At 38.5% G+C, this 26,403-nt stretch overlaps 1 protein-coding gene across 1 annotated transcript in view; it reads right to left on the bottom strand.

The window, feature by feature from the left end:
* LOC122081527 (probable cyclic nucleotide-gated ion channel 20, chloroplastic) overlaps positions 1 to 26,403 on the bottom strand; it is a 118,982-nt gene that overhangs the window by 82,880 nt on the left and 9,699 nt on the right. Inside the window, exons 3-4 of the mRNA XM_042648681.1 lie at positions 11,353 to 11,538; positions 6,629 to 6,727 (exon numbers count right to left, since the gene is read on the bottom strand). Of these exons, the coding sequence (XP_042504615.1) occupies positions 6,629 to 6,727; positions 11,353 to 11,538 (285 nt within the window). The remainder of the gene's footprint in view (positions 1 to 6,628; positions 6,728 to 11,352; positions 11,539 to 26,403) is intronic.

The raw sequence follows: 26,403 nt of genomic DNA, 5'->3' as shown, positions 1-26,403 counted from the left end.
ATTAGAATTAGATCACAACCATTAATCAGTTCACTTTCGCATTATTAAAAGAAATAAAAAAATAAAGTGGCTGCTCTCCCTGTGTTCGACCCGTAGCTACACTGATCCGTACGCTTGCGGTTACATTTTAAATCTCAAACAGTGTGTATCAATCCGAACATACTCCAATTACATTCGCAGCCACTTGAGGATTCCGTGCATGATAATATTTTCATTGCGATTAGCCTCAAGTTTGGAGCACTCCATCCATAGTTCATCCACCAATCAGTTGTACAAAGATAACTGTAACATTAGGAGTTTGAAATAATTTTGAAATACAAGGATAGCTGATTAAGCCTAAATTATCAGGGCGTTGTGTTCCTCTAGCACGGATAGCTAAATGATCAGCAAACCTATGAGTGGCCTCCCGAAAGTACTCACCTATACATGTATTAACATATTAATATGCCACTCAATGTATTAAATATTAATCAATGATTCAATATGTAAGTTTAGTAGACTACTAACCTCTTTAACTGCATCATTGGTTGAATCAATATTAGGAGTTAACCTGTTGATAACATCCTTCAAAGATTCCATCAAATATTTCCTAAACCTTAAATTGTTCTTGTAGTGTACATCCGGATTCAAATAATAGGCTGCACATTGACATTGTTACACATTACTTATTGTTATCGATTAAGTATATTAAATTACTAATAAAGTCACGTATAAATTTAATTATGAAAATACATGCCCAATGAAGGTCTTGAACCAAATTATTTTCCCATCGACGATTTATAATCTTCAAAAATGCCTGACTTTGGGTTCTCCTATTCTATCTTTTGTTTGACAATTTCCAAACAATGCACTATATTTCCCATCATCTATGCCTTATCACCATCAACTACTTTAAGTATCATAAATAGTGGTTGCATAATCTTAGTAAATCGGTATATCCTTTCCCAAAACTTTGTTGAGGGTGATTAGGTCTTGAATAGCTTTTCCAATTTCAGTGGTTGCATATCTACTATTGAACCACTCATTAGAGGTGAATGGCGTAACTAGCCCTTCCTCCCGTTTTTGAATACTATCAAGTGCAATATAATTTGTTGCAAATCTTGCTGCTGCAGGCCTCGCCAAGTCACCTTTTGTGTACTTTCTCATCAATGCTAACACCCAACTGTGATTGCAGATGAAATTGGTGATCATCTTGGTATCAGAAACCAATGTGTGCACTTTGTTCATTTCACCAATGTCTTTGAACATCAAATCAATACAATGGGCTGCACAAGGTGTCCAGTATAAGGTGGGATACTTCCTGAAATTAGAGGCATCATCAGTCATAACCTGGACAACATTATCTGGCCCAACTTCCTTAACAACTCCATCCATTAATTTAAACAAATACATTGAGTCCTTGATATCTGAGGATGCGTTAAAAGACTTATGGAATATTGTTTTCCTATCACAATATATCAGAAAATTGATGATGGACATCCTTGTCGATTCACTCCACCCATCACACATGATGGTCACTCCATATTCAGGCCACTTGTATTTAAACTCTTCAGTGCATTCATCCACCTCTTTCACAATAGCATCTACGTATGGCCCTGCAATTTCATGGGGTGTAGGTAGCTTCACATTTTTCCCACATGTCTGAATCACCTCGACCATAACCTTGAAGTGCGGATCTTTAACTTTGTGAGGTGGAATCATAGAACTATGGAACCACCTAGAGATTGTTTTCCCAATTTTCTTAATATTTTTGGTTGGAAAGCCTCTTCAATCCTTTATTGCCCTTCATCATGATGTTTGTATGGTGCATCTCTCATATCTCTAATTTCTGGGCTCCTTTTCCCCTTACCTCTACCACTGGAGGCAAATTTTTCAAACATGCCCTCCACAGTGCCTCCAATATCTACACTTGGATGACTTCTGGAGCCAGAACCTTGTTCATAAATCATTGGGCCGCCATCCTAGGTCCTACAGATTAACTTCTTATCAGTTGTTCTGCTATCCATTGTTTTTCTTTTGTTTCCTCCCTTGAAATATGCATCACTCGTGCAAGTTGTTGATCTTCATCCTCTGCCTCCATATCGGATCCTTCATAATCCTCATGATCCCTTAGATTCTCAACCAATCTATCTTCTTCAACAGCTTTTTTTTCTTTATCTCTACTTCCCCTTAAGTGCTTCCTCATTGCTTTGCTTATTTCATCTGGGCACATAGTATATTTGGTAACATTGGAAAATCCTCCAGCCAAATGTTGTTTATGTCTGGTAATTCCACCTCCTAGGTGGATAGTATCACAGTAACTGCATTTTGTACACAACCTATTGCCTTGTACTTTCTCGGCTGTAGCCCATCCAATATCCCTAGACCGTTCTTTAGGTGTCATCTTCCTACAAAGATACATAATGAAACTTAATATGCATATTTATTGATTTAGTATTTAGTAAATAATAGCATTTTTTTAGAAACTAAAATGAGATGCATCCAAAGAAAAAAAAAATGAACTTTTTGTATTTTTTCAAATTTGCATATGCACACTTTTTTCCAAAAAAAAGTGTGCATCTAATTTCACATCATGGTCATTGGCCAAGTAAATTAGAATTTTTTTAAACTAAAATGAACTGAATTTTCTAAAAATTTGTATTTTTTTAAGTATTTTTCTTAATTTTTATTTAATTTTTGAAATTAAAAAAAAAAATAAAAAACACAAACTATTTAGAAAAATTAAATTTTTGTATAGAAGTTGTAGATTAATTGTTTTTAAAGAACATATAAAAAATCATCATAGTGTGGACCAATATATTTGAGTAGATCTAAGAAATAAAAAAAAATATATATATTTGAAATCCTCACTTTTTTGGGGAAAAAATGTGTGGGTTTCATTTGAAATCGTGTATTTAGTAATTATAAGTTATGACATTATTTTTAAGAGTTGAATGAACTAAGTTTTCTAAAAACAAATTGTATTTTTATTATTTTTTTAATTAATTTCAGAATAAACAAATTAAAAAAATACATTTTTTTGAAAAAAATCAAAAATTTCTATGGAAATTGTAAAACACTTGTTTTTACATAACATATAAAAAATCTAAACATTTTTAACCATTGAGCATGAGTAGATCTAAGAAATTTGAAAAAAATTGAAACCCTTATTTTCTTTTAAAAAAGTGTGTGAATCATTATAAATCCAATGATTTCATGTAATAATGATGCACAAAATGTGATTCTAAGTATGATGAACCTTAGATTTGTAAAAAAACTTAAAAATCTAAGGTTAAAGTTGAAGAAAACGAGTAAAGATTCAAGAACTTACTATTCAAGACTTTCAAGGTCAAGGTTCTTCTTGGATGTTTTTCTCCTTGTTTGAACCATTCACTTCCACAATGTTTCCTTTAATCAACCATTGGAGTCTCCAAAAAGGTGTGTGAAACAAAGGGGAAGAAATAAGAGAAACGTAGAAAACTGTTGGTAAATGGTAAGAGAGTTTGAAGTGTTTGTTTCAAACAAAAAAGACACATTCCACACTTACGCAGCCGTGTCGTACCGTATCGGTACGATACTGTACAATACAGTGCAATATGTACTGATACTTACCGATACGTATCAATACTCACAGGAATTTTTATGTTTTTCAAAAGTTCGCATCGTGGAGTATCGTACGTATCGGTTCGATACGGTACGGCACGATACGATACTACTAATACATCGATACACAAAGAGGGTCTAAATATTCCCTGTAGTGTATCGGTATGTATCGTGCCAATGCCTACCGATACCGATACGTATCGGCCGACACGGCACAATACGCACCAATACTTAAAACCCTGACAAAGGGGGGAATTCAATCATATGTTATCTCATGTTCAAAGGAAAAGCCTTCTCCATCAAGAATGGTAACCGTGGAGGGGAGGACCTGGTCTGCCGAAACCTCTACACAAATCCTGGCGAAGGAGAGACGATCTATAGTCTTTGTACTCTTGTCCGACTAGAGTGGTTTGCCTATGATGGAGCCAATGATGCTAAGGCCCTTAACACACCAGAAGTGTAGGGGAAGGTTGGGGAGAGAGCCAACAATGGATTGTGGTCGGTTCCGAACGGCAGAAGGAGGCGTGTTTGTCCCATTGCCGAAGGAAGATTGGTTTTAGGCCCACATGCCAGGGGCCACCATCAATGGCAATGGCTTTGTCAAGTGAGGAGAAGTTGAAAATGAAAATACCATTATCAAGCATGAAAAAAGAGGGGACTCGAAGGATGCCACTAGTTAAAGAGGAAATCTTTACCACAGCAAAAGGAGGGCGGCTGCCCAAGAAGGAGTCGACTACACAGTTCTTCCATTTGCTAATCTCAGATTCCAGGAGACCCGGGGGACAGAGACCAACAGGAATGGAGTTAAGGGAGGAGGGAGGATGAAAGAAAAGAGAATGACCGGCGGTGGGAGGTTGGGAGGAGGGGGTGGGAGAGGAGACGACGAAGCTCCAGCGGCGTTGGTTAAGAGGAGGGGAGGGAAGGGGGGTGGAAGAGGGCTGAGAGGCATGTTCATCGGAGGGGATTATCGCCGGCGGTGGAGGCGAGGGCATGGGGTAAGGTCATGAGGTCAGGGATCTCAACCATCTACTCCTTTATGAATCCAAACTACCTTTCTGAATCCAAACTACGAGAAATTAAATAATCACACAATGACTAGGCACATAAAAGGGGGTATTGGATGTGTCCCTTACAACCTAGAGAACTCCGAGAACCATGAGTTCAACGATGTGCAAGGATAGCACTACCAAAGAGGTGACGTGGATGTAGGTCAGTGTACTACAAGAGTACCCCCGGCATAGATCAGTGTAGGGAGTGAGTTAACAGTGGTAGTGGTGAAGCGGGGCAGCAATACCAATGCAGAAATTTCTTTTTCCAAGAAAGTGGGTAGGATCTACTGGGTGAGGATTTCATTGAAGGCATATTTGGGCTTAGATTTTAAATTAAAGATTTGGGTAAGATGCAATACTTTCTTGGCATAGAAGTGGCTAATTCGCTCAGGATATCCTCCTCTCCCAACGAAAATATACCCTTGACCTTTTATCAGACATCGGAATGCTGCGTTGAAAACCATCCAATACTCCTCTCAAGGCTAATTCTCACTTCAAAAACAAGGATGGTGAGCCTATTGACAAAGGAAGCTATCAGCTGTTGGTTGGATGATTGATCTACTACCTCTCTCATACTCGGCCAAACATAGTTTTTGCTGTTAATCTGGTCAGTCAATTCATGCATGATCCTCACTCTACACACTTGGAAGTTGTTTATTAGATTTTAAGATATTTAAAGTCTAACCATGGAAAAAGAATTCATTTTTTTTTTCTGCATAATCATTTGCGTGTTGAAGCCTTTACTGATGTAGATTGGGTTGGCTTTCCTGATGATAGAAGATCTACACTTCCCTGTACTGCACATTTGTTGGTGGAAATCTTGTCACTTGGCAAAGCAAGAAACAAGTTGTAGTTGCTTGATCCAATGCAGAGGTGGAATTTCGGGCTATAGCCCATGGCATTTGTGAACTCCTCTAGCACCAAGGTCTTCTTCAGGATCTGAGTGTTCTGGTTCAGCTGCTCATCCAACTATACTGTGACAGCAAATAAGCAATCAACATTGCTCACAATTTAGTACTGCATGATCGAACGAAGCACGTCGAGATCGATTATCACTTTATCAAGGAGAAATTGGAACAAGGGGTTATTTGCATTCCATTCGTCAAATCTGAAGCACAATTAGCTGATGTCATAAGGGTCTTAGTAGTAAAACTAGAATAGATAAAATAAAGAATAAACAAATCAAATCTAATCTATGAGAAAGTCACTTGAAGTAGCATGGACATGTGCAATGGAGGCCTTTGAGTGTGCCAGTATTGAGGAAGGAATTGATTTAGATCAAAGGAGCTAAAAGAACCCTAGGTAGACTTAAATGACTCTAGGAGATGTGGTGAGAAGGACATGCATAACTTAGGACTCGTAACAAGTATGGCTCTAAATAGAGCCTATTGGAGAAAAATGAACCATGTAGCAAACCCCATTTTATTGGGATAAGACTGAGTTGTTGTTGTTGTTGCAGTTGTTTTTGCATTCATATATAAGTGGATACAGTACAAATATACTATTATCCAAAAAAAAAAAAAATTAGACTCTTGCAACAATAACGTAATAGAGAATCTGCAAGAGATTCAACGCCAGACAAGTATGATTCTCCCAACCTTCACGAGATTTGTTTCAGAGAATGGTTCCATTTTGTATTCAAAAACAGAAATTTCTGCCACCAATTCCACAACAGTCCTTACCAATGCCATATCTGAAATCATTATATCTAGCCATCTATAGACTAATGATTTATGAGGATGACAAATAATGACTCTCAAAGATTTTCTTCTTATTGGCCACATGGTTTTGTTGTGAAGGGGAAAAGGGTAATGGCGTGTTATCAGTGTCCTTGTTAACTAGCCTTTTATACTTCAGTCTCTTTTTATCAAAATGTATAAGCTAACCCTCTTTTGTTATTTCCATTCACAATTCACATCAAGTTTGAGAAGAAGGCATTGCAAAGGATAACAAAGATATTGCACAGATTAAGAAACTATAGAGAGAAGATAGCTTACCTGGATAAGCATGTGTATGAAATAAATGAAATCAGTAACTGTTCTAAAAACCACAAGTGTTGTTGTCAAGGGAGAACTCAGAACTATGCACTTATTATCCTGTTTTCAACAAGAAAAATAAATAAAAAACGTGCTTGCAAAAAAATGATGGGGGATAGAGGTACAAACATGATAAATCTAAACAAAGAGAGAAGAGAGAAAAAAATGTACCAATATATCATTGAAAGATAAACCTAGTAATAAAATTGAACCTGAGAAAACTCTATTTTCATGCAATCTCAAAACCCAATGTAGACTCCAGTACTAACAAAAAATTCTATGAACTTCGAAATAAAATTGAACAAGGCCAAATGCCTTTTTTATGCATTAAAAAACTAAGTCATTACATCGAAAAGAAAAGATTCTATAAATAAATAACTCGGATAATAATTAAGGAGGAAAAAAACAAGATTATACTATGTACAGCCACGATCCCAAGAGAAAGTCACCTCACTAAATACAAAGGATTCAACCTTTGGTTATTTGAGTGGTCTGAGTCCATATATTGTCAATCACCAAGTTGATTGCTCAGTTTTCATTTCATCCCTTAAGTTTTTTTTTTTTTTTTGGTGAATTAATAAATGCATCAAAAGAAGGGGGAGGGAAAATATATCCCCTAAGAGAGATTACAAACCCTATAAGGGTAACCAAAGTCCAGAAAGACAACATCCAAGGCCCACACGGGCTTAAAACAAAAAGAGCCAAGAAGCCCAACAACTTAGAATTTCTGAAGCCACATGGGCAGAACCAAGAAGCCTAAAGTAGGAGTAGGGGCAAACAAGGAAATTTTAGATAGCATTCCACCAAACCCTACCCATCCTATCTCATCACTTCAACTCCCAAGCCACCAAGGCATGAATCGGAGCTCCGGCAAAAAAAAGCAGGCACGACGGCAGGGCGCGAGCCTTACAGAGGGCCATGGCCAAGTGAGAAGCTGGCCTCATAGAGTGACAGCCGCGAAGACAGGACGCCGGCCTTGCAAAGGGCATCGGCGGAGTGGCTGTCGGCCGAGCATGGCTGGCAGGTTGCAAGCCTTGCAAGTAGCTTGCCAAGAAAGCGCCGGTGGAGCAAACGATTCGATTAGGGAGGAAATTGGAGAAGATGTTTGACCTACCAAGGATCTAGAAGAGAGCATTGCTTGGCCAGCGGCACAAAGGCACACCCAATCTGTTCAGCGACTCAAGGATGAGCGGCTACAAGCCCAAAGAACGTTGGCAGAGGAGGGAGGAGGAGCCAACGAATCGATCTGGGAGCAGGTTGAAGTAGCGGTTGGCTAGCGACATACAGCCATACCAGATCAGAGCAGCAGCTCAAAAGTGAGCAACTACAAGCCCAAAGAACACCAGCGGAGGGAGGAGCCAACGAGTCAATCTGGGAGGATTAGGAGGATCCGGCAAGCGGCAAGACCATCAAGGACCAGCAGAGCTGCAGCAAGGCCAGCAGCACAAGGCCACGCCTGATGAGCAGCAGCTCAAGTCTCACCAGATTTGAATCAAGACGGGAGAGGAAGGACTGCGGAGATGACAAGGGGTGGATCACAACATCCCGAACATGTGAGACCGAAGAAGAAGAAGAAAAAAGTTGAGAGGGAAAGAGTGAAGAAGAAAAGAAAGGAGAACGAAGGATGAGAGGGAGAGGATGAGAGAAGAAGGAAGGATGAGAGAGGGGGCAAGCAGCCCGGTGTGAGGCCAAGCTGCTCGAAACAGCAGCCAGATTAGGTTTCTCCTGGAGTTCTCGTGAAGCGATGAAAAGGGATCCCGCAATCCTGCTGTGAATATGCATCATCCCGCACTTATGTTATTTGTGCAATATAAATCCATATAACCCGGTTGTTCAATTCCATCAACCATGGTGGTATGTCTCTGTTTTCTTCCCTATTTTGCTAAATGAACCAAGGAAAAACAGCAAATTTGGCTTGCTTCGAGGGAATCCAAAACCTCCGGTTGCCACACTTTAAGTAATTTTTTTTTTTCTTGGCCAAAGATGGTCACTTTTCATTGATTCTCAACCTTAAGTAAACAATGCCAAAGGAATCAAACTGCTCCACTTACAACTCCAACAAAATAGGGACTCAACTAACAAAATTCAACATCTACCTACAAGAAAATAGGAACTAAACTAAAACAAAAGCAGGACCCACACTAACAACTACATGGAATCTTAAAGTTCTAAATGACTTGACAAAAAATAATAATCATCATGCATGCACATGTGACAAGTTTGGAAACTACATGTAACTATTGATGTATACATTGATGCTGCCCTTCCCTAACAATTTAAGCTTTTAGGTAAAACGGTGGCGAACATGGTATCAGAGCAAGGAGGCCAAGTGTTCGACTCAACTTGCAAGGACAATGGGATCTTGGCCTGCATGTGCGGGGTAGAGTTGATGTATACATTGACGATGCTCTTCCCTAACAGTTCAAGCTTTTAGGTGAAACAGCAGCGAACACTAACATCCCTCCCTCAAATTTTGCCCTTGTCCACACAGGTGTGATCTCAAAACTGCTTCGTCATCCATAAAAACGTCCCAATCTTCCTCCTCAAAATAAGCGTCAATCATAAACAATGTTTTACAAAGGTGTCCAGGGATAAATTATTCATTGCAATTGTTACATAGCCCCTTCGCACATTGCTCAAGAAATTATGCCAAAGACATTCTTCTAATTGGAAGTGTTGGATGGCTAGAGGCTCCTTTCTTGTTGACTGAGGTGTTTTCCTTAAAGTCCAAAGGCATAGCTCGAAGCTGGGATAGGTCACGAATTCAAACAATCAAGCTAACCCAATTGTTGCTGATAGGGAATCGGGCCCCCTAGCTAAAATGATGGCTTTGATGCTTTCCCTTAATCCACTAACAAAGCAACTGAACTTGTCTATCTTGTGGAAGATGGCCAACCGTAGCTAGAAGTTTCTCGAATTGGGTTTGTTGAACTTTGGTTAGCTAACTAAAGAAATCATGAAACTAAGTGGGATGTACCTCGAGTGGAGTCCATCTTAATATTCCTACCATTAAACTGCACCTTTCTCATGTTTAACCAGTTAGACCCATAACTAAGCATTGCCCCCAAGATGGAATGATGCCAAAGCTACTCGTTCTTTTTCAGGAGTCCTATGGAATTGGAAAAACTGCTCAATCTGACACAGTCACCTACCAGCTTATTGTATCATCTTCGCCATTGTAAAGAGGAAAATCCACCTTTACTAGTTTAGGGGTGAAAGAATGTTGAGAGCCATGGTGCTTCATTCCACCATTTCCTCTCAATGGACCTTGACAATCTTCTCCCACCTCCCAAGCGAACAGCCTGTCAAAGATCTTTGTATGTCCATTATTTGTTGCTGGCCCGTCATGAGAGAACCTAAGACTTGCTCTAACTTCTCGACTCAACAGTAAACAAACCATGGTGAAAACAGTCCCTTAATGCAGTGAAAATTGCCTACACCAATATGGGATAACCCCAGTCCATGAGGGTTAGTGACAGCAGCACACTAAACCCTAACACAGGGTATACACTAGGTCAAAAGCCAGAAAATTCAAGATCAGAACATCAACAATCAGCCACTTACGTGAACAGTAAGCAGTGTTCTTGAAATTTCTGGGTTTTGACCTAGTGTATACCGTGTTAGTGTTCAGTGTGCAGCTTTCACTTACCCTTTTGGACTGAGGTTATCCTATATTGGTGTAGGGTATTGTTAATGCATTAAGGACTGTTTACACCCTGGATTGTGAGAATTAGATAAAGGGGAGGGTTATTAAATACTGCCTTATACCTTATAACATCTGGGCATGCCCTTGACGCAGTATTATGAAGGAGATGAAGTTGTAGACGTCAGAAGACACCTGAGTGTTGGCAGTGGCTGCAACCTTTTCTTCTCCAACGGCTGCTGTTGCTGCTACTGCTTCTTCTCCTCTTCCTCCTTGTTCTTCTTCATCTATGGCAGTGCAGCAACAGCAGCAGCGGTAGCTGCAATCTTCTTCTCCTCTTGCAGCTTCTGTTGCTGTTACATCTTCTTCCTCCTCTTCTCTTCTTCTTCTTCAGTGGCGAGGGAAAACACCCTTTCCCTCCATTTTCTGCCCAGTTTCCTCTCTCCTTATTTCTTCTCTCATCTTGTCAGTAAAGCAACCAAACGTCTTGGCCTTCACAAACCACCTTGACACCTAGGCAGTGCATAGGCTACTCCATGACAACTATGTAAAGACCAAAATAAAAGTGTCTGTTTGACGGCAAACTGGGAGACCTAAGCTAAGATGCAGGGACGATAGTTTTTCAAAGTTTCCATCATGGTAAAGCAGTTTATAAAAATATTGTAGGAGTTGAATGGGGCAATTATGATGTAGGGTGGTTAGAATTTTGCAGGATGTTCTTAACAAGTACTTCATTAGTTCATCTACTGTAGAGCGTTTGGGATTACTCCCCTCTGTGCAAGTTTATAAATTAATATAGTTGAACTTATCATTAACACTTCATAAATAGAAGGGAAAAAAAAACCCCCACATCTGTAAACATTGTAAAGTAAAATCATTTGAAAGGTTATACATCTGTAAATGTTACAAAGCAATATAATCATTTGAAAGGTTTAGAAAATAGTCATCATCAAAGTACATTCAAGCAGAGACCCATGATGTCAAAATCAGTTGAGACATCAAATCAATGCTTTTTTCAGAATGCAAGGCAACAGAACTATACCTGTTGAACAGTAAGCAGGAAGAAGAACAAAGGATCTACAAAAATCGCCACCAAGCATGCAATAACAAAAAATTTATTCCATTGTTGAACAACTTTAGCATGAGGATTCATGACACCAGGAATAAACGAATGTAGAAAGTTGAATATCCTCCTCGCCCAACCTTGCCCATGGAAAGCATTATGTAACTACAATCAAACAGATGACGGAAAATTGCATAAGCATGTTAATGCATGTCAACATTTAATATGCAAAGATTTATTAATTAAGCAATAGAAAGAGCAATTACAAATAGGAAAAGAGAACTGCTATGAAGTATTTGTAACCAGGAACACCACCAGAATATAATACTTAACATAACGGAGAAGTGTAGGATCCTTTCAGGTGCAAAACTTTTGTCAATTCTAACGCTAAAATCCATAATAAAGGTTTCGATCACCATCAGATCCTAGGGTTTTGAACTGCAGCCCTCAAACATTAAATAAGATAACACTCCCAAGGGGGATAAAAGATGACAGTGACCCAACAAGCATTTTAATTTCCAAAAGGGTGAATTAAAATCTCTTTTATGACATTTTTATAGACTGTTGAAACCTAACTTATCCTATTTCTAACTTAAAAGACCAATGTAACCTCAATAAAACTCGTAAACTAACCAAAAATAGAAATCCTAACACAGCAACACCCCTTCAACAATTGATCTTAATGTTCCCAATACAACTCAGACTCACAGTGATGAAGAGCCGGTACAGGTAGGGAAGAATCCCTGAGATGAACTCAGAGTTGCAGAGGAGAGAGAGAAGATTCACACAAGAAAGGAGGGGGAGGGAAGGAGAATCACACACTGCCCGCTGGCACTCAAACACTAAATTCAACTCATTCTTCTATCCTTCAATCTCCCCTCTAATTGAACACATGTATTTAAATAGTAAAAGAAAACCAACATTAAAGGAACCCTACTCTAATTTGGAAACTCAAATTAATTGAAAACTAAATCCAAGTAGCTATCCCCTACTTAAGCTGCCAAAAATAAAAGATTGCATGAAAATAGAAATAACATCTTAAGAGATCCTACTAGTCAAAGACCCAAATTGGATCTGGTTCAACTCTGTCTGGATACCCATATGGGTTTGGATTGGTCCATGGGTGCTAATCTACATCAATTCCCCCGGTGTTGAGTAGAACAAGAAAATAAACACCAATCGATCAGCATCCATCATTGCCAGTATAAAGTCACCATCAAAACCATAAACGAATGCTATGAAAATCCATGACGTGAAGTTCATTGGTGAAGTAGTGACTTGGAAAAATAAAATCGATCGATTCACTGAAGAGATCAACCGATTTAAATTTTTCCACAAGTTAATCTTCAACTTCCAATGGTGCCATCTCATCTTTTACCATTGGTGATCCATCTTCTGGTTTATCTACCTGTTGCTCAATGGCTAAGATCACGTAGTTGAAGGTAGAGTGTGCTTGGGTCTTGATGTCTGTGCAATGTCATTAAATCTCATCAAGCTCCTAACGCATTAATTGCATTTGTTGACAGATATTCAATAAAAGATTGAGATCCATTGGCTAGTTTTTGATTCAGAATCACTATGGATGGAGTGAGTGGTAGAAGGATAAATAAATAGAAGTTGAGATGATGGCAGAACTGTAAATATATAGAAATACTTATGTGAATGGCAAGATTGTAATTTTGAAAAGTTCAACTTGAAACACAAAGTGGAGTATATCATGTAGTGGGGGCAGGGGTATACTTGGAAGTAAGTAAAAAAATAAGATAGAAAGGGATAAAAGAGAATGGGAAAGAGGTAGTATGGGAAATAAACAAAAAGGAATTAAAGAAAATGGCATAAGAGTCGTGGGGGTGCAGTTGTACCGACAAGGGGAGGTATTCTACAACCTAGAGACGAAAGCTACGGAACCAGCAGGGGGTTCGATGGGTTCTGCTATCAAAGAGGAAGCCGGTGATCAAGGATGGCGACTTCAACTGCGATGGTGGTAGTGGTTCAAACCAGGTATGTTCTTCTTCACTTCCTTCTTCTGATATCTCTCACTTTCTCTTCTTCTGCTCGTCTTTTTTTTTTTTCTTTCTTTCTTTTTTTCTTTTTTCGTTACAATCTTGAGAGGGACAGGGTGTTTGATCGGAGAAAAAGGAGGGCAATCATGGTTTAAAGTATCTCCGATACTGATACGATACATGGAATTTTTAAAATTCTTTCATATCGATATATATCCTACGATACGTACCAATATGCACCAATACACACGATACGTATTGATACTCTATGGAAAATATAAATCGAGGTGAAATATACGTTTCGGAATGTATCCAGTACGTATCAGTGAGTATTTGTATGTATCGATCGGTACGTATCGATGAGTATCAGTACATATCGGTGAGTATTAGTACTCACCGATACGTACCGATACAATGCGCTATGGTCATATAATAGTCAAAAAGGGCATTTTTTCATAAAACATGATTTTTTGAGGAATTTTTGTTCCAAAGTTGCTGTCAGCCATATTTATCTCTAATTAAAGTGGAAATCAAGGTTGGGAACAAGGATTTTATATTTATAGGACAACTACAAACCTTGAATTCTTAGTGCGATACCCTCAATTTAGTGTTTATGCATTATACATGTTATTAATAGCTTTTTTTAACAAATTTTTTATGCAAAAGTGTTAAAAAGGTGTTTCATATCCATTTATGTGCGTATCTTTAGCGTATCTTAGCATATATCCAATATGATACGATACCCTCCGATACGTATCTTAATTTTGATTGACCAATACGACGACCGATACCGATATTTTAATCCTTGAGGGCAGTGAGATCGGAACAATCGATTCTTCTTTAGGCAAAATCGATCCACTCTCACCGGAAGGGAAAGGGAGATGTTGGTCTACAGGATATCAAAAGGGGGTGCTGCTGAGGAGGTCGATGGGATGGGGCTGTGTGAAAAATGGAGGAAAAGGAATGTCTGAACTTCCTTGTTCAAAACAGAAACTTTTTTTTTTCTCAACCGGGGCAGAGCTATTCTGTCTTGGCTAAATAGGATAATGGCAAGGGGAAAGAGAAGAATTTATGGGGAAGGTTGGGATGGGATCCTTCGGCTCTAATACCAACTCAAAGAAGAGCCGGTAGGGGTAGGGAAGAATCCTTGAGATGAACTCAGAGTTGCAGGGGAGGGAGAGAAGATTCACACAAGAAAGGGGGGGGGGAAGGAGAATCGCACACTCAAACACTAAATTCAACTCATTCTTCTATTCTTCAATCTCCCCTCTAATTGAACAATTACATGTATATAAATAGTAAAAGAAAACCAACATTAAAGGAAACCTACTCTAATTTGGAAACTCAAATTAATTGGACTAAATCCTAGTAGCTATCTCCTACTTAAGCTGCCAAAAATAAGAGATTGCATGAAAATAGAAATAAAATCATAAGAGATCCTACTAGTCAAAGACCCAAATTGGACCCGGTTCAACTCTATCTGGATACCTAAAAGGGTTTGGATCGGTCCATGGGTGCGAATCTACATCACACAAGATCTTGGTCTCGTCTGATAGTTTACATGATAACTCAAATGACACAAAAATCACACAAAACATGTAAGTTTTGAATTTCCCAAATTAATCGTAAAGAAAAATGACAGAAATAGATAAAGTATCCTAATTTACATCAACTTCTATGATTTTCAGTGCTACATCGATCTCATTGTTAAAGTTTATGTAATAAGGACACTTTAGGAACACGTTTATTATGTTCTTGTCTTATATTGTATTTTCTCTTTTTACCTTTTACCTCCCTAATGAGGAGTATGTAATTCCGTATATCTTACAGGTGCTTGAGTTAAATGATGCACTTTGGATATACACATGAGGCAATATTTTGAGATGTTCATGATGTGACTGAAAAATTTTGCACTGTAAGAATCAGAACAGAACAAACTGATATCTTAGAAAAGCCTCTAGTGAGCGAATCAGAATTGTTGAATCTGATCAGGACTGTTTTATCTGAATACGGTAGCAAACCTGCATAAACATGTGCTTGTAGAGCCATTCACATCCAACAAGAAAGCAAATATCACAGATACTCCAAAGGATCTGGAGAAATCTAGGAACATCTATATATGCAGAGAAAGGCCAAGAAGAGTCTAGAAAACTCTGAATGGGTCTTCTAACAGTGATAAAATGATGATAAAGACTCATAAATGGATTTGGTGATGACGACAGAAGGAATTTAGTAAATCCCAAAACTTATGCAGGTGATATTTCAACAAGAAATGGCAAGGCCTCCAAATTATCATATGGGAAAAAACAAAAAACAAAAAAAATAAATAAATAAATAAATTCAAAACGCTCAAACTAGTACACAAGCATTCCCTAAACCCAGATCCAAAGTGTACCTAATGGTCCTAATCTATACTGCTGGTCCATTTTAGATCTCAGATCTCATATGGTTCCAAGCTCAGGTTAGCATCAATCCAATCCATATCCAACCTTTACATGCTTTAACAGGTTTTTTTTTTTTTTTGGATGAATGCTTTAACAGGTTAAATACAACTCAGAAAGGGATTCTGAGGAATCCAGGAATGAAAATAGGAAATTCTCATCTAGAGACAAAAAACTCATTGATGAAATGGAGGGCCAACACTTCCTCATGCCTTTAAAAGGACATTTTGAGAATCTTTTCTCATCATTTTTCCCCTATTCCTAGTTAGGGAGTTTGCACCCATGATTTATACATGGTTCATATAGCTTTCTCAATTCAAAAAATTGTAAATTATAATTCAACAAGATAAGAAAGAGAGGATTAAGAAATTTTTTTGGAAAGTATATTCCTTATTTCCATTTAACTACATCACCTTGCAGGAAATTTAAATATTCTCTCCTATTGATCATGTTAGAAGTCAATCATGAGAAGGGGAGAAGGAGTCCCGCACAAGCCGTAGGCTCCTCCCTTGGTGTTTTCCTAGTCCAACTAGGATTGTCCTAGTTCAACTTGGACTGATATCTAATTAGAAGTTAGTAAGCTTCTATTAGTTTCCTATTATATTTTGGATTTCCTATTCCTAGTAGGACTTATATCTTACTTCTAATAGCCGATTGGAGTTCCATATAATGAATAGAGGTGGACAGCCCTAACCCATCAATTGGGACTCCCTTGCACAAATTGCAACTCTCTCTCTCTCTCTCTCTCTCTCTCTCTCTCTCTCTCTCTCTCTCTCTCTTTTAATTTACATGATATCAGAGCCTTGATCCTCAAGAAGAAATTGATCAAAGCTCTTTCTTCTCCCATCAGTAACAACCCCTCCATCGCAGGTTGTCACTGATTCTCCCTAGGCTCCACGACTTTTAGAGGTCGTGGTTTCATCCCTTAGTTTGCTGGATTTTTGGATGAAGGATTGATTAGTTGTGTTGAATAGTGCGTTATTACACTAGGACTATGACTTAGTTCACTTAGACTCATTTATCAACTAGGACTCCTACTCATGTATGAACTAGGTTTTCCATTTTTCTATAAATAAAGAAGGGGCTGTACCATCTAAGGTACAAGTCCAAATTTCCCCAATTCTACATGGTATCAGAGCGGGTCTGATCACCAGTGCCAAACCCAAAAATCCCAACCCATTACCTGTGACCTCTCACCAAACCCCATCGTCTGAAACCTTCCACCACAGTCCTTTGCAGAACATCATTGCATCAACCTACGCCTGAACCATCGCCTGAACCCTTGCCTGAAATCCAATCCAGGGAAGAAAACGAAAAGAAATCTCGCCTGAAACCATCACCTGCCTGCACACCATTGCTGCCAAGCCCCACCGCCATCCCTACGAGCATTTTTCCTTGACCAACCGCTGCAACCTTCATCACCACTGCGAATGCTGATCACATCTGTATCTTCCTTCGCCTGAACCCACGACGAGCAACCCATCGCCATCGCCGCCGCCGCTCTATCAAGAGCAATCGCAACCCATTGCCACCACTGTCTTCAACCTGAACCTTTAACCTAACCTGCTCTCTCTTCTTCGACTAAACCCAAATATAAACCTAAACCAGACCACCCAAAAAAAAAAAAAAAAACTAAACCAAACCTAAACCCAAACCCAAACCTACCAACCTTTCCACTCTTAAATTGACTAGACCTCACATGCACTAGTCTATTTAAATAAATAAATAAAAAAAAGCAATTTTGCCTCACCTCGGTTTTCTCCCTTGGTGGTGTGTGTTCTTACTGGGGGCCTTTGTCTTGAAGTTTCTTATGATTAATTAGCTCTAGCTTAGTCGTCTTATCTTGAGATTGCTTGTTGAACCTGCACCTATGGTGTCTGAAAATTCCGAAATATCAGTTACTCACGAAGTCGGGGGTCGTTCCTCTGGACATGATTACCCTCTCTTCCCTACTAGCACCATTGAGTTGGATGGCAACAACTATCTGATTTGGTCTCGGTCTTACTACTTATTGATTTTTGGTTGCGGTTATGCCGGATTTCTCATAGGTGATTCAATACGCCCTCCTACTACGGGTCCTGCTCAGGACAAATGGAACACTGCCAATTGGATGGTAATGTCCTACCTTATTAATTCTATGTATTCTTCTATTGCTCGGATATATCTGATACTTGATTCTGCTGCTAAGATTTGGAAAGCCGCTAAGGTCACTTATTCTCACGTGGGCAAGTGTGCCCAGTGTTTTGAACTGAGGAAGAAGGTTCATCGGGCTACGCAGAAAGAGCTTTTTGTGGCTCAATATTACTCTGATCCGCAGGGTATGTGGAATGAGATTGATTATAATGAGACTTATCAACCTAGTTGTGAGGCTGATGTTGTTGGGTTTAAGAAGCGTGAGGAGCTCCGCGTTTATGATTTCCTAGTAGGTCTCAATGTGGAATATGATCAAATTAGGGCTAATGTACTTAATCGTGATCCATCACCCACCCTTAAGGAAGCCTATTCCATCCTTCAGGCTGAGGAACAACGTCAATCTGAGATGTTACAACCTGTTTCTCAGGATCGATCCGCTCTTGTTTCTTCTACTGGTACAATCTCCCAACCTATTACTTAATCTTCTTCCAACAAACCGGTTGTTAAATGTGACTTTTGTGGCAAAGAGCGTCACAAAAAGTAGACTTCTTGGAAGTTTCATGGACGTCCTACTAATTCTCGTGCGCGTAATCAAGGTAGTGGGAAGACCACTCAGACAAATCAGTCTGAAACTACAGTTGATTCTGATAGCTCCACTATTACAGGTGCATCCTTCTCTACTGACGAAATGGCTATGCTTCATCGTATGTTAACTTAGATGGGATCCTCTACTACTGCTATTGCCTCTTCCCTGCCGACAATCACTACCTCCCACTCAGCCCACTCAGGTACTATACTTTGTGGTCCTAGTGCATCTCCGGTGCTACTAATCACATGATCGGTTTACCTACCTTCTTTTCTACCTATTGTCCCTCTTCAGGTAATACCAAAGTTCGCATTGTTGATGGTTCCCTCTCACCTATTGCTGGGTCGGGTTCTATTCAGTGTTCTCCTTCATTATCACTATCCTCTATGTTACATGTTCCTCAGTTTTCTACTAGTTTGTTGTCCATTGGTAGTATCACTAAGGATTTGAACTATATAGTCACTTTCTTTCCTACTTATTATGTGTTTCAGGACTTGGTGACGGGGGCAACGATTGGCAATGGTAGAATGAGTGGTGGTCTTTATCACCTAGACACTAGTCCCTCTCGGGCTCTACACAGTTCATCAAATTTGGCACTCTCTGAACTTTTGGGATGGCATCAACGTCTAGGTCACCCCCCATAGGGGCACTTTGTCTAGAATATTTCCAACATTAGTTAAACACTGTACTATGGACCAGTTTATTTGTGATGCGTGTGTTTTGGCAAAACAAACTCGGAATGTTTATCCTCTTTCTGATAATAAAAGTATTTATCTTTTGCTTTAATTCATTCTGATGTTTGGGGACCTGCCCGTCATGTCTCTGTTTCTGGCTATCAATGGTTTGTTACTTTCATTGATTACAATACTCGTTCTACTTGGATTTATTTATTGCATCATAAAAGTGAGGTTTTTCAGTGCTTTCGGGAATTTCATTGCATGGTTCGGACCCAGTTTGATGCTAAAATCAAGATACTGTGCACTGATGATGGGAAAGAATATATGGATGGTTCCTTTCAGTCTTACTTGTTGATCATAGGATAATTCATCAAACTAGTTGTGTGGATACTTCGGCACAGAATGGTGTGGCTGAACGCAAGAATCGACATCTGCTTGAGGTTGCTCGCTCCTTGATGTTTGAGATGCCAGTCCCTGCTGCCTATTAGAGTGAGGCCATTCTCACTGTTGCCTATCTCATCAATAGGATGACTTCTCAGGTACTTGGTTTTAAGAGTCCCACTGAGTTGTTATCTGGGTCTTGAACCTTTGTTGTTCCTCGTAAGGTCTTTGGTTGTGTTTGCTTTGCTCGTAATCATCAGGTTCTGAGCAAGCTTGATCATCGAGGACTCCGGTGTATTTTTGTGGGTTATTCTTCCACTCAGAAAGGTTATCGGTGCTATCATCCACCTTCTAAACAACTCTTTGTTTCCACTGATGTGTAATTTCGCGAGATTGAGGCTTACTTCCCACCTCTTCAGGGGGATCCCTCTGTTGGTGAAGAGCAGGGTTTTAAGTATCGGTGCGTATCGTGTCGTATCGGTATCGGTAGGCATCAACACGATACATACCGATATGCTACAGGGAATTTTTGGACCCTCTGTGTGTATCGGTAGTATCGTATCGTTCTATACCGTACCGTATCGGTCCGATACATACGATACTCCACAAACTTTTGAAAGACAAAATTCCTGAGTATTGGTACGTATCAGACTGTATCGCACAGTATCGTACCGATACGGTACGATACGGCTACTTAAGTGTGGAATGTGCCTTTTTTGTTTAAAACAAACACTTCAAACTCTCTTACCATTTACCAACAGTATTCTACATTTCTCTTCTTTCTTCCCCTTTGATTCACACACTTTTTTGGAAACTCCAATAGTAGATTGAAGGAAACATTATGAAAGTGAATGGTTCAAGCAAGGAGAAAACCATAGTCCAGGAAGAACCTTGAACTTGGAAGTGTTGAATAGTAAGTTCTTGAATCTTTACTTACTTTTTTCAACTTTAACTTTAGATTTTCAAGTTTTTTTACAAATCTAAGGTTCATCAATTTTCAAGTTTTTTTACAAATCTAAGGTTCATTATACTTAGAATCACATTTTGTGCATCATTATTAAATGAAATCATTGGATTTATAAGGATTCACACACTTTTTTCAAAAGCAAAGAAGGGTTTCAATTATTTTCAAATTTCTTAGATCTACTCATGTTGAATGGTTAAAAATGTTTATATTTTTTATATGTTATACAAAAACAAATGTTCTACAACTTCCACGGAAAATTTTGATTTTTCTCAAAAATTTGTATTTTTTTCAAAAAATTATATTTTTTTAATTTTTTTATTCCGAAATTAATTTAAAAAAATAAAAATACAAAAAAAAAATTTATAAAATTTAGTTCATTCAACTCTTAAAAATATTTTCATAACTTATAATTACTAAATACATGATTTCAAATGAAACCCACATTTTTTCCCAAAAAAGTGAGGGTTTCAAATTTTTTTTTATTTCTTAGATCTACTCAAATATATTGATCCACACTATGCTGATTTTTTCTATGTTCTTTAAAAACAATTAATCCACAACTTCTATAAAAAAAAATTAATTTTTCTAAATAGTTTGTATTTTTTATTTTTTTTATTTCAAAAATTAATTAAAAATTAAGAAAAATACTAAAAAAACATAATTTTATTAGAAAATTCAGTTCATTTTAGTTTAAAAAAAAAATTATAATTTACTTGGCCAATGACCATGATGTGAAATTAGATGCACAATTTTTTCCAAAAAATTTGTGCATTTCAAGTTTATGTAAATTTGGAAAAATACAAAAAATTCTTTTTTTTTTTTCTTTGGATGCATCTCATTTTAGTTTTTAAAAAAATGCTATTATTTACTAAATACTAAATCAATAAATATGCATATTAAGTTTCATTACGTATCTTTGTAGGAAGATGGCGCCTAAAGAACGGTCTAGGGATATTGGATGGGCTACAGTCGAGAAAGTACAAGGCAATAAGGTTGTGTACAAATGCAATTACTGTGATACTATCCACCTAGGAGGTGGAATTACCAAACATAAACAACATTTGGCTGAATGATTTTCTAATGTTGCCAAATGTACCAAGTGCCCAAATGAAATAAGCAAAGTAATGAGGAAGCACTTAAGGGGAAGTAAAGATAAAGCAAAAAAAGTTGTTGAAGAAGATGATAGATTGGTTGAGAATCTAAGGGATCATGAGGATTATAAAGGATCCGATATGGAGGCAGAGGATGAAGATCAATAGCTTGCACGAGTGGTGCATATTTCAATGGAGGAAGCATAAGAAAAACAATGGATAGCAAAACAGCTGAGAAGAAGTCAATCTGTAAGACCTAGGCGTGGTGGCTCGATAATTTATGAACAAGGTTCTGGCTCTGGATGTCGTCCAAGTGTAGATATTGGAGGCACTGTGAAGGGCATGTTTGACAAATTTGCCTCCAGTGGTAGAGGTAAGGGGGAAAGGAGCCCAGAAATTAGAGATATGAGAGATGCACCATACAAACATCATGACGAAGGGCAACAAAGGATTGAAGAGGCTTTGCAACCAAAAACATTGAATAAGAAAATTGGGAAAGCAATCTCTAGGTGGTTCCACAGTTCTATGATTCCACCTCACAAAGCTAAAGATCCGTACTTCAAGGCTATGGTCAAGGAGATTCAGACATGTGGGAAAAATGTGAAGCCACCCACACCCCATGAAATTGCAGGGCTATACTTAGATGCTATTGTGAAAGAGGTGGATGAATACATTGAAGAGTTTAAATACAAGTGGCCTGTATATGGAGTGACCATCATGTGTGATGGGTGGAGTGGACTGACGAGAATGTCCATCATCAATTTTCTGATATATTTGCGATGGGAAAACAATATTCCATAAGGCTTTTAATGCATCCTTAGATATCAAGGACTCAATGTATTTGTTTAAATTAATGGATGAAGTTGTTCAGGAAGTTGGGCCAGATAATGTTGTCCAGGTTGTGACTGATAATGCTTCCAATTTCAAAAAGGCTGGTACTTTACTTATGGTGTAGTATCTCATCCTATACTGGACACCTTGTGCAGCCCATTATATTGATTTGATGTTCAAGGACATTGATGAAATGAACAAAGTGCACACATTAGTTTCTAATGCCAAGATGATCACCAACTTCATCTACAATCACAGCTGGGTGTTGGCATTGATGAGAAAGTACACAAAAGGTGACTTGGTGAGGCCCACAGCAACAAGGTTTGCAACAAATTATATTGCACTTGATAGTATTCAAAAACAGAAGGAAGTGCTAGTCAAGTCATCCACCTCTAATGAGTGGTTCAGTAGTAGATATGCAACCACTGAAATTGGAAAAGCTATTCAAGACCTAATCACCTCAACAACGTTTTGGGTAAGGATATACCGATTTACTAAGATTATACAACCACTATTTGTGATACTTAAAGTAGTTGATGGTGATAAGGCATAGACGATGGGAAATATAGCGCATCGTATGGAAGTTGTCAAACAAAAGATAGAAGAGGAGAACCCAAAGGCATTTAAGGCATTTTAAAGATTATAAATCATCGATGGAAAAATAATTTGGTTCAAGACCTTCATCGGGCAGGTATTTTCTCAATTAAATTTATAAGTTTATTAGTAATTTAATATACTTAATCGTTAACAATAAGTAATATGTAACAATGTCAATGTGCAGCCTATTATTTGAATCCGGATCTGCACTACAAGAACAATTTAAGGTTTAGGAAAGATTTGATGGAATCTTTGAAGGATGTCATCAACAAGTTTGCTCCTAATATTGATTCTGCCAAAGACGCAGTCGAAGAGGTTAATAGTCCACAAAACTTACATATGTATCATTGATTAATATTTAATACATTGAGTGGCATATTAATATGTTAATACATTTATAGGTGAAGTACTTCCGGGAGACCACACATAGGTTTGCTGATCATTTAGCTATCCATGCTAGAGGAACACAACGCCCTGGTAATTTAGGCTTAATCAGCTATCCTTGTATTTCAAATTTATTTCAAATTCCTAATGTTACAATTATCTTTGAACAGCTGATTGGTGGATGAACTATGGATGGAGCGCTCCAAACTTGAGGCCAATCGCAATGAAAATATTATCATGCACGGAATCCTCAAGTGGCTGCGAATGTAATTGGAGTATGTTCGGATTGATACACACCAAACCTCGGAATCGTCTGAGTTATGAGAAGCTGGAGAAGCTAGTGTATGTGCACTACAACATGAAATTGAAGATGAAATATTTAGAATTGGAGAAATCAGGGGATGATATAGATGTCAACCAATTGACATCACCCACATACACGACGAGGAAGATCCAATTAGGGGATGGATTGAGGAGACTAAAAATGTTTTAGTGTTGAACAAATTATCTGAAGATCGACGAGAAACCACACCTTATCCCATTATAGAGGACCTCATTAGAGATATAAATGAAGATTTTAAAAATATTGTTGATGATGAAACCCAAGCACCATCAGCTATCAGCTATGCAAGAGGATGATGATAGCTCCAATGATGGCGATATTAGGAGGACGAGATCAGGTACTACATATAGTGTAACTCAACCAGATAGTGATGATGATGATCAAGACAAGGATGGTGCTGATGATGATGATGATGATGATGATGATGATGATGATGATGATGATGATGATGGTAATGATGATGATGATGATGATGACGATGGTGGTGGCGATGGTGATGGTGGTGGTGGTGGCAGTGGTGGTGGTGGTGGTAGTGGTGGTGGTGGTGGCCAAACTTATGTACCGTTACATTCACAGAGGAGGCTGCATTTACACATGCAACCCAAGATAGTCATCATGGTGCTCGCACACAACCAAAGTCTTATAGTCAGAGGGGTAGGCGATCCCACAATCCGAGTGCTACTGATGCATTGATGAGTAGCATGGAGTCAATGAGCATTAGTTCAGATCCCGCTGGTTCCTCATCCGGACATGGACACCATGTATCTTCAGATGCATCTTCAGGCTATAGATATGGGACTTATGCAGGACAATCATTTGCCAATCCAGAGCAGTATAGAAGTTCAGATCACGCTGGTTCCTCATCTGGACATGAACACCATGTATCTTTAGGTGCTTCTTTAGGCTATGGATATAGGACTTATGCAAGACCAACATTGGCCACTCCTGAGCAGTACAGAAGATTCTACAATGAATGGGAGACCCACTACCATAAATATTTCGACTGGGTAAATATTGTGCCTATATTCGACAAGTGCAGAACATCATCTTAGTTGCTCCTATTGAAGAAGAATGTCCTAGCCAAGGATTTGAACCACCACGACACTCTTCATGGCACTCATCACAATAGCAATGGCAATGAAGAAGGAAAAAACTATAAGAAACCTCATCATTTTGAACATTTTCAATTCAATATATTTGTCTATCAATACGATACCATCTACTTAAGTATTTATACATTCTACATGTTATATATAGTTTTTTTTAACTGTTTTTTTATGTAAAAGTGTATAAAAATGTGTTCCCTATCCATTTATGTGCAAATCTGTAGCGTATCTTAGTGTATCTCCGATACGATACGATACAATACCCTCCGATATGTATCTTAATTTTAACCGATCGATACGGCGACTGATACTGATACTTTAATCCTTGGTGAAGAGGTGATTCAGATTCCTACTTTTGAGTGTCTTTTACACTTGCCATAAATGATGGTGCTACTTAGAGGGATACTGGAATAAAGACTACTAGTTCAGAGGTTCCCATTGGTCCAGAGGTTACTGTTCAGGGGGAGCCATCAATTCAGGAGCAGGAGGCTCCCATTTAGGGGGACCCACAGATTCAGCAGAAAACACAGGATGGTTCAGTGATAAAGGTATTCTCTCAAAAAGAAAAAAGGAGAATTGAAACTACCACTCATACTACCACTACTACTCCATTGCTTCCTGATCCTAAGTTCTCTCTTCTAGGTATAACCTTTCCCCACATTTTTTATCAGTCTCTTGATGTTCCCATTACTCATAGAAAAGGTAATCGAACTTATACTCAGTATCCTATTTCTAATGTGGTGTCATATAATGCTCTCTCCCCATCATATCTTGCATTTGTGTCCTCCTTGTACTCTATTTCTAATCCTAAAACTTGGCAGGAGGCAAATATAGAACCTAAGTGGAAAGATGCAATGAATGAGGAGATAAGATCTCTTCACAAGAATAACACATGGGATCTGGTGGTTCTTCCCTTGCAAAAACGACCAGTTGGCTACAAATGGGTGTTCACAGTCAAGTATAATGTTGATGGGACTATGGATTTATACAAGGCAAGATTGGTGGCAAAGGGCTTTACTCAGACTTATGGGATTGACTACCAAGAGACCTTTGCACCTATAATAAAAATGAATACAGTCCGAGTTATCATCTCCTATGCAGTGAACCGAGGATAAAAGCTATAAGAACTGGGTGTCAAATTCGCCTTTCTTCATGGAGAGCTAATTGAAGAAGTGTATATGGACATTCCACCTAGAAACTCTAGTTCAGAAACACGAGGCAAGGTGTGTAAATTGAAGAGAGCTCTGTATAGATTAAAGCAACCTCTCAGAGCATAGTTTGGTCGTTTTCACAAGGCCATGATAGTTGTTGCCTTTACACAAAGTAATATTGATTATACACTATTTATTAAAAAGGCAGGTGATCGGATCACTGTGCTGATAGTATACGTGGATGATATTGTTGTCACTGGAAATGATACAGATAAAATCTCTAAGCTTAAGGCCTATCTTGGTAAGGCGTTTGAGACCAAGGACCTAGGAAGACTAAAA

Source organism: Macadamia integrifolia, chromosome 1 (genome assembly GCF_013358625.1).
Source record: "Macadamia integrifolia cultivar HAES 741 chromosome 1, SCU_Mint_v3, whole genome shotgun sequence".
NCBI classification, from domain to species: domain Eukaryota; kingdom Viridiplantae; phylum Streptophyta; class Magnoliopsida; order Proteales; family Proteaceae; genus Macadamia; species Macadamia integrifolia.
This window is presented reverse-complemented; position numbering and strand designations above follow the sequence as displayed.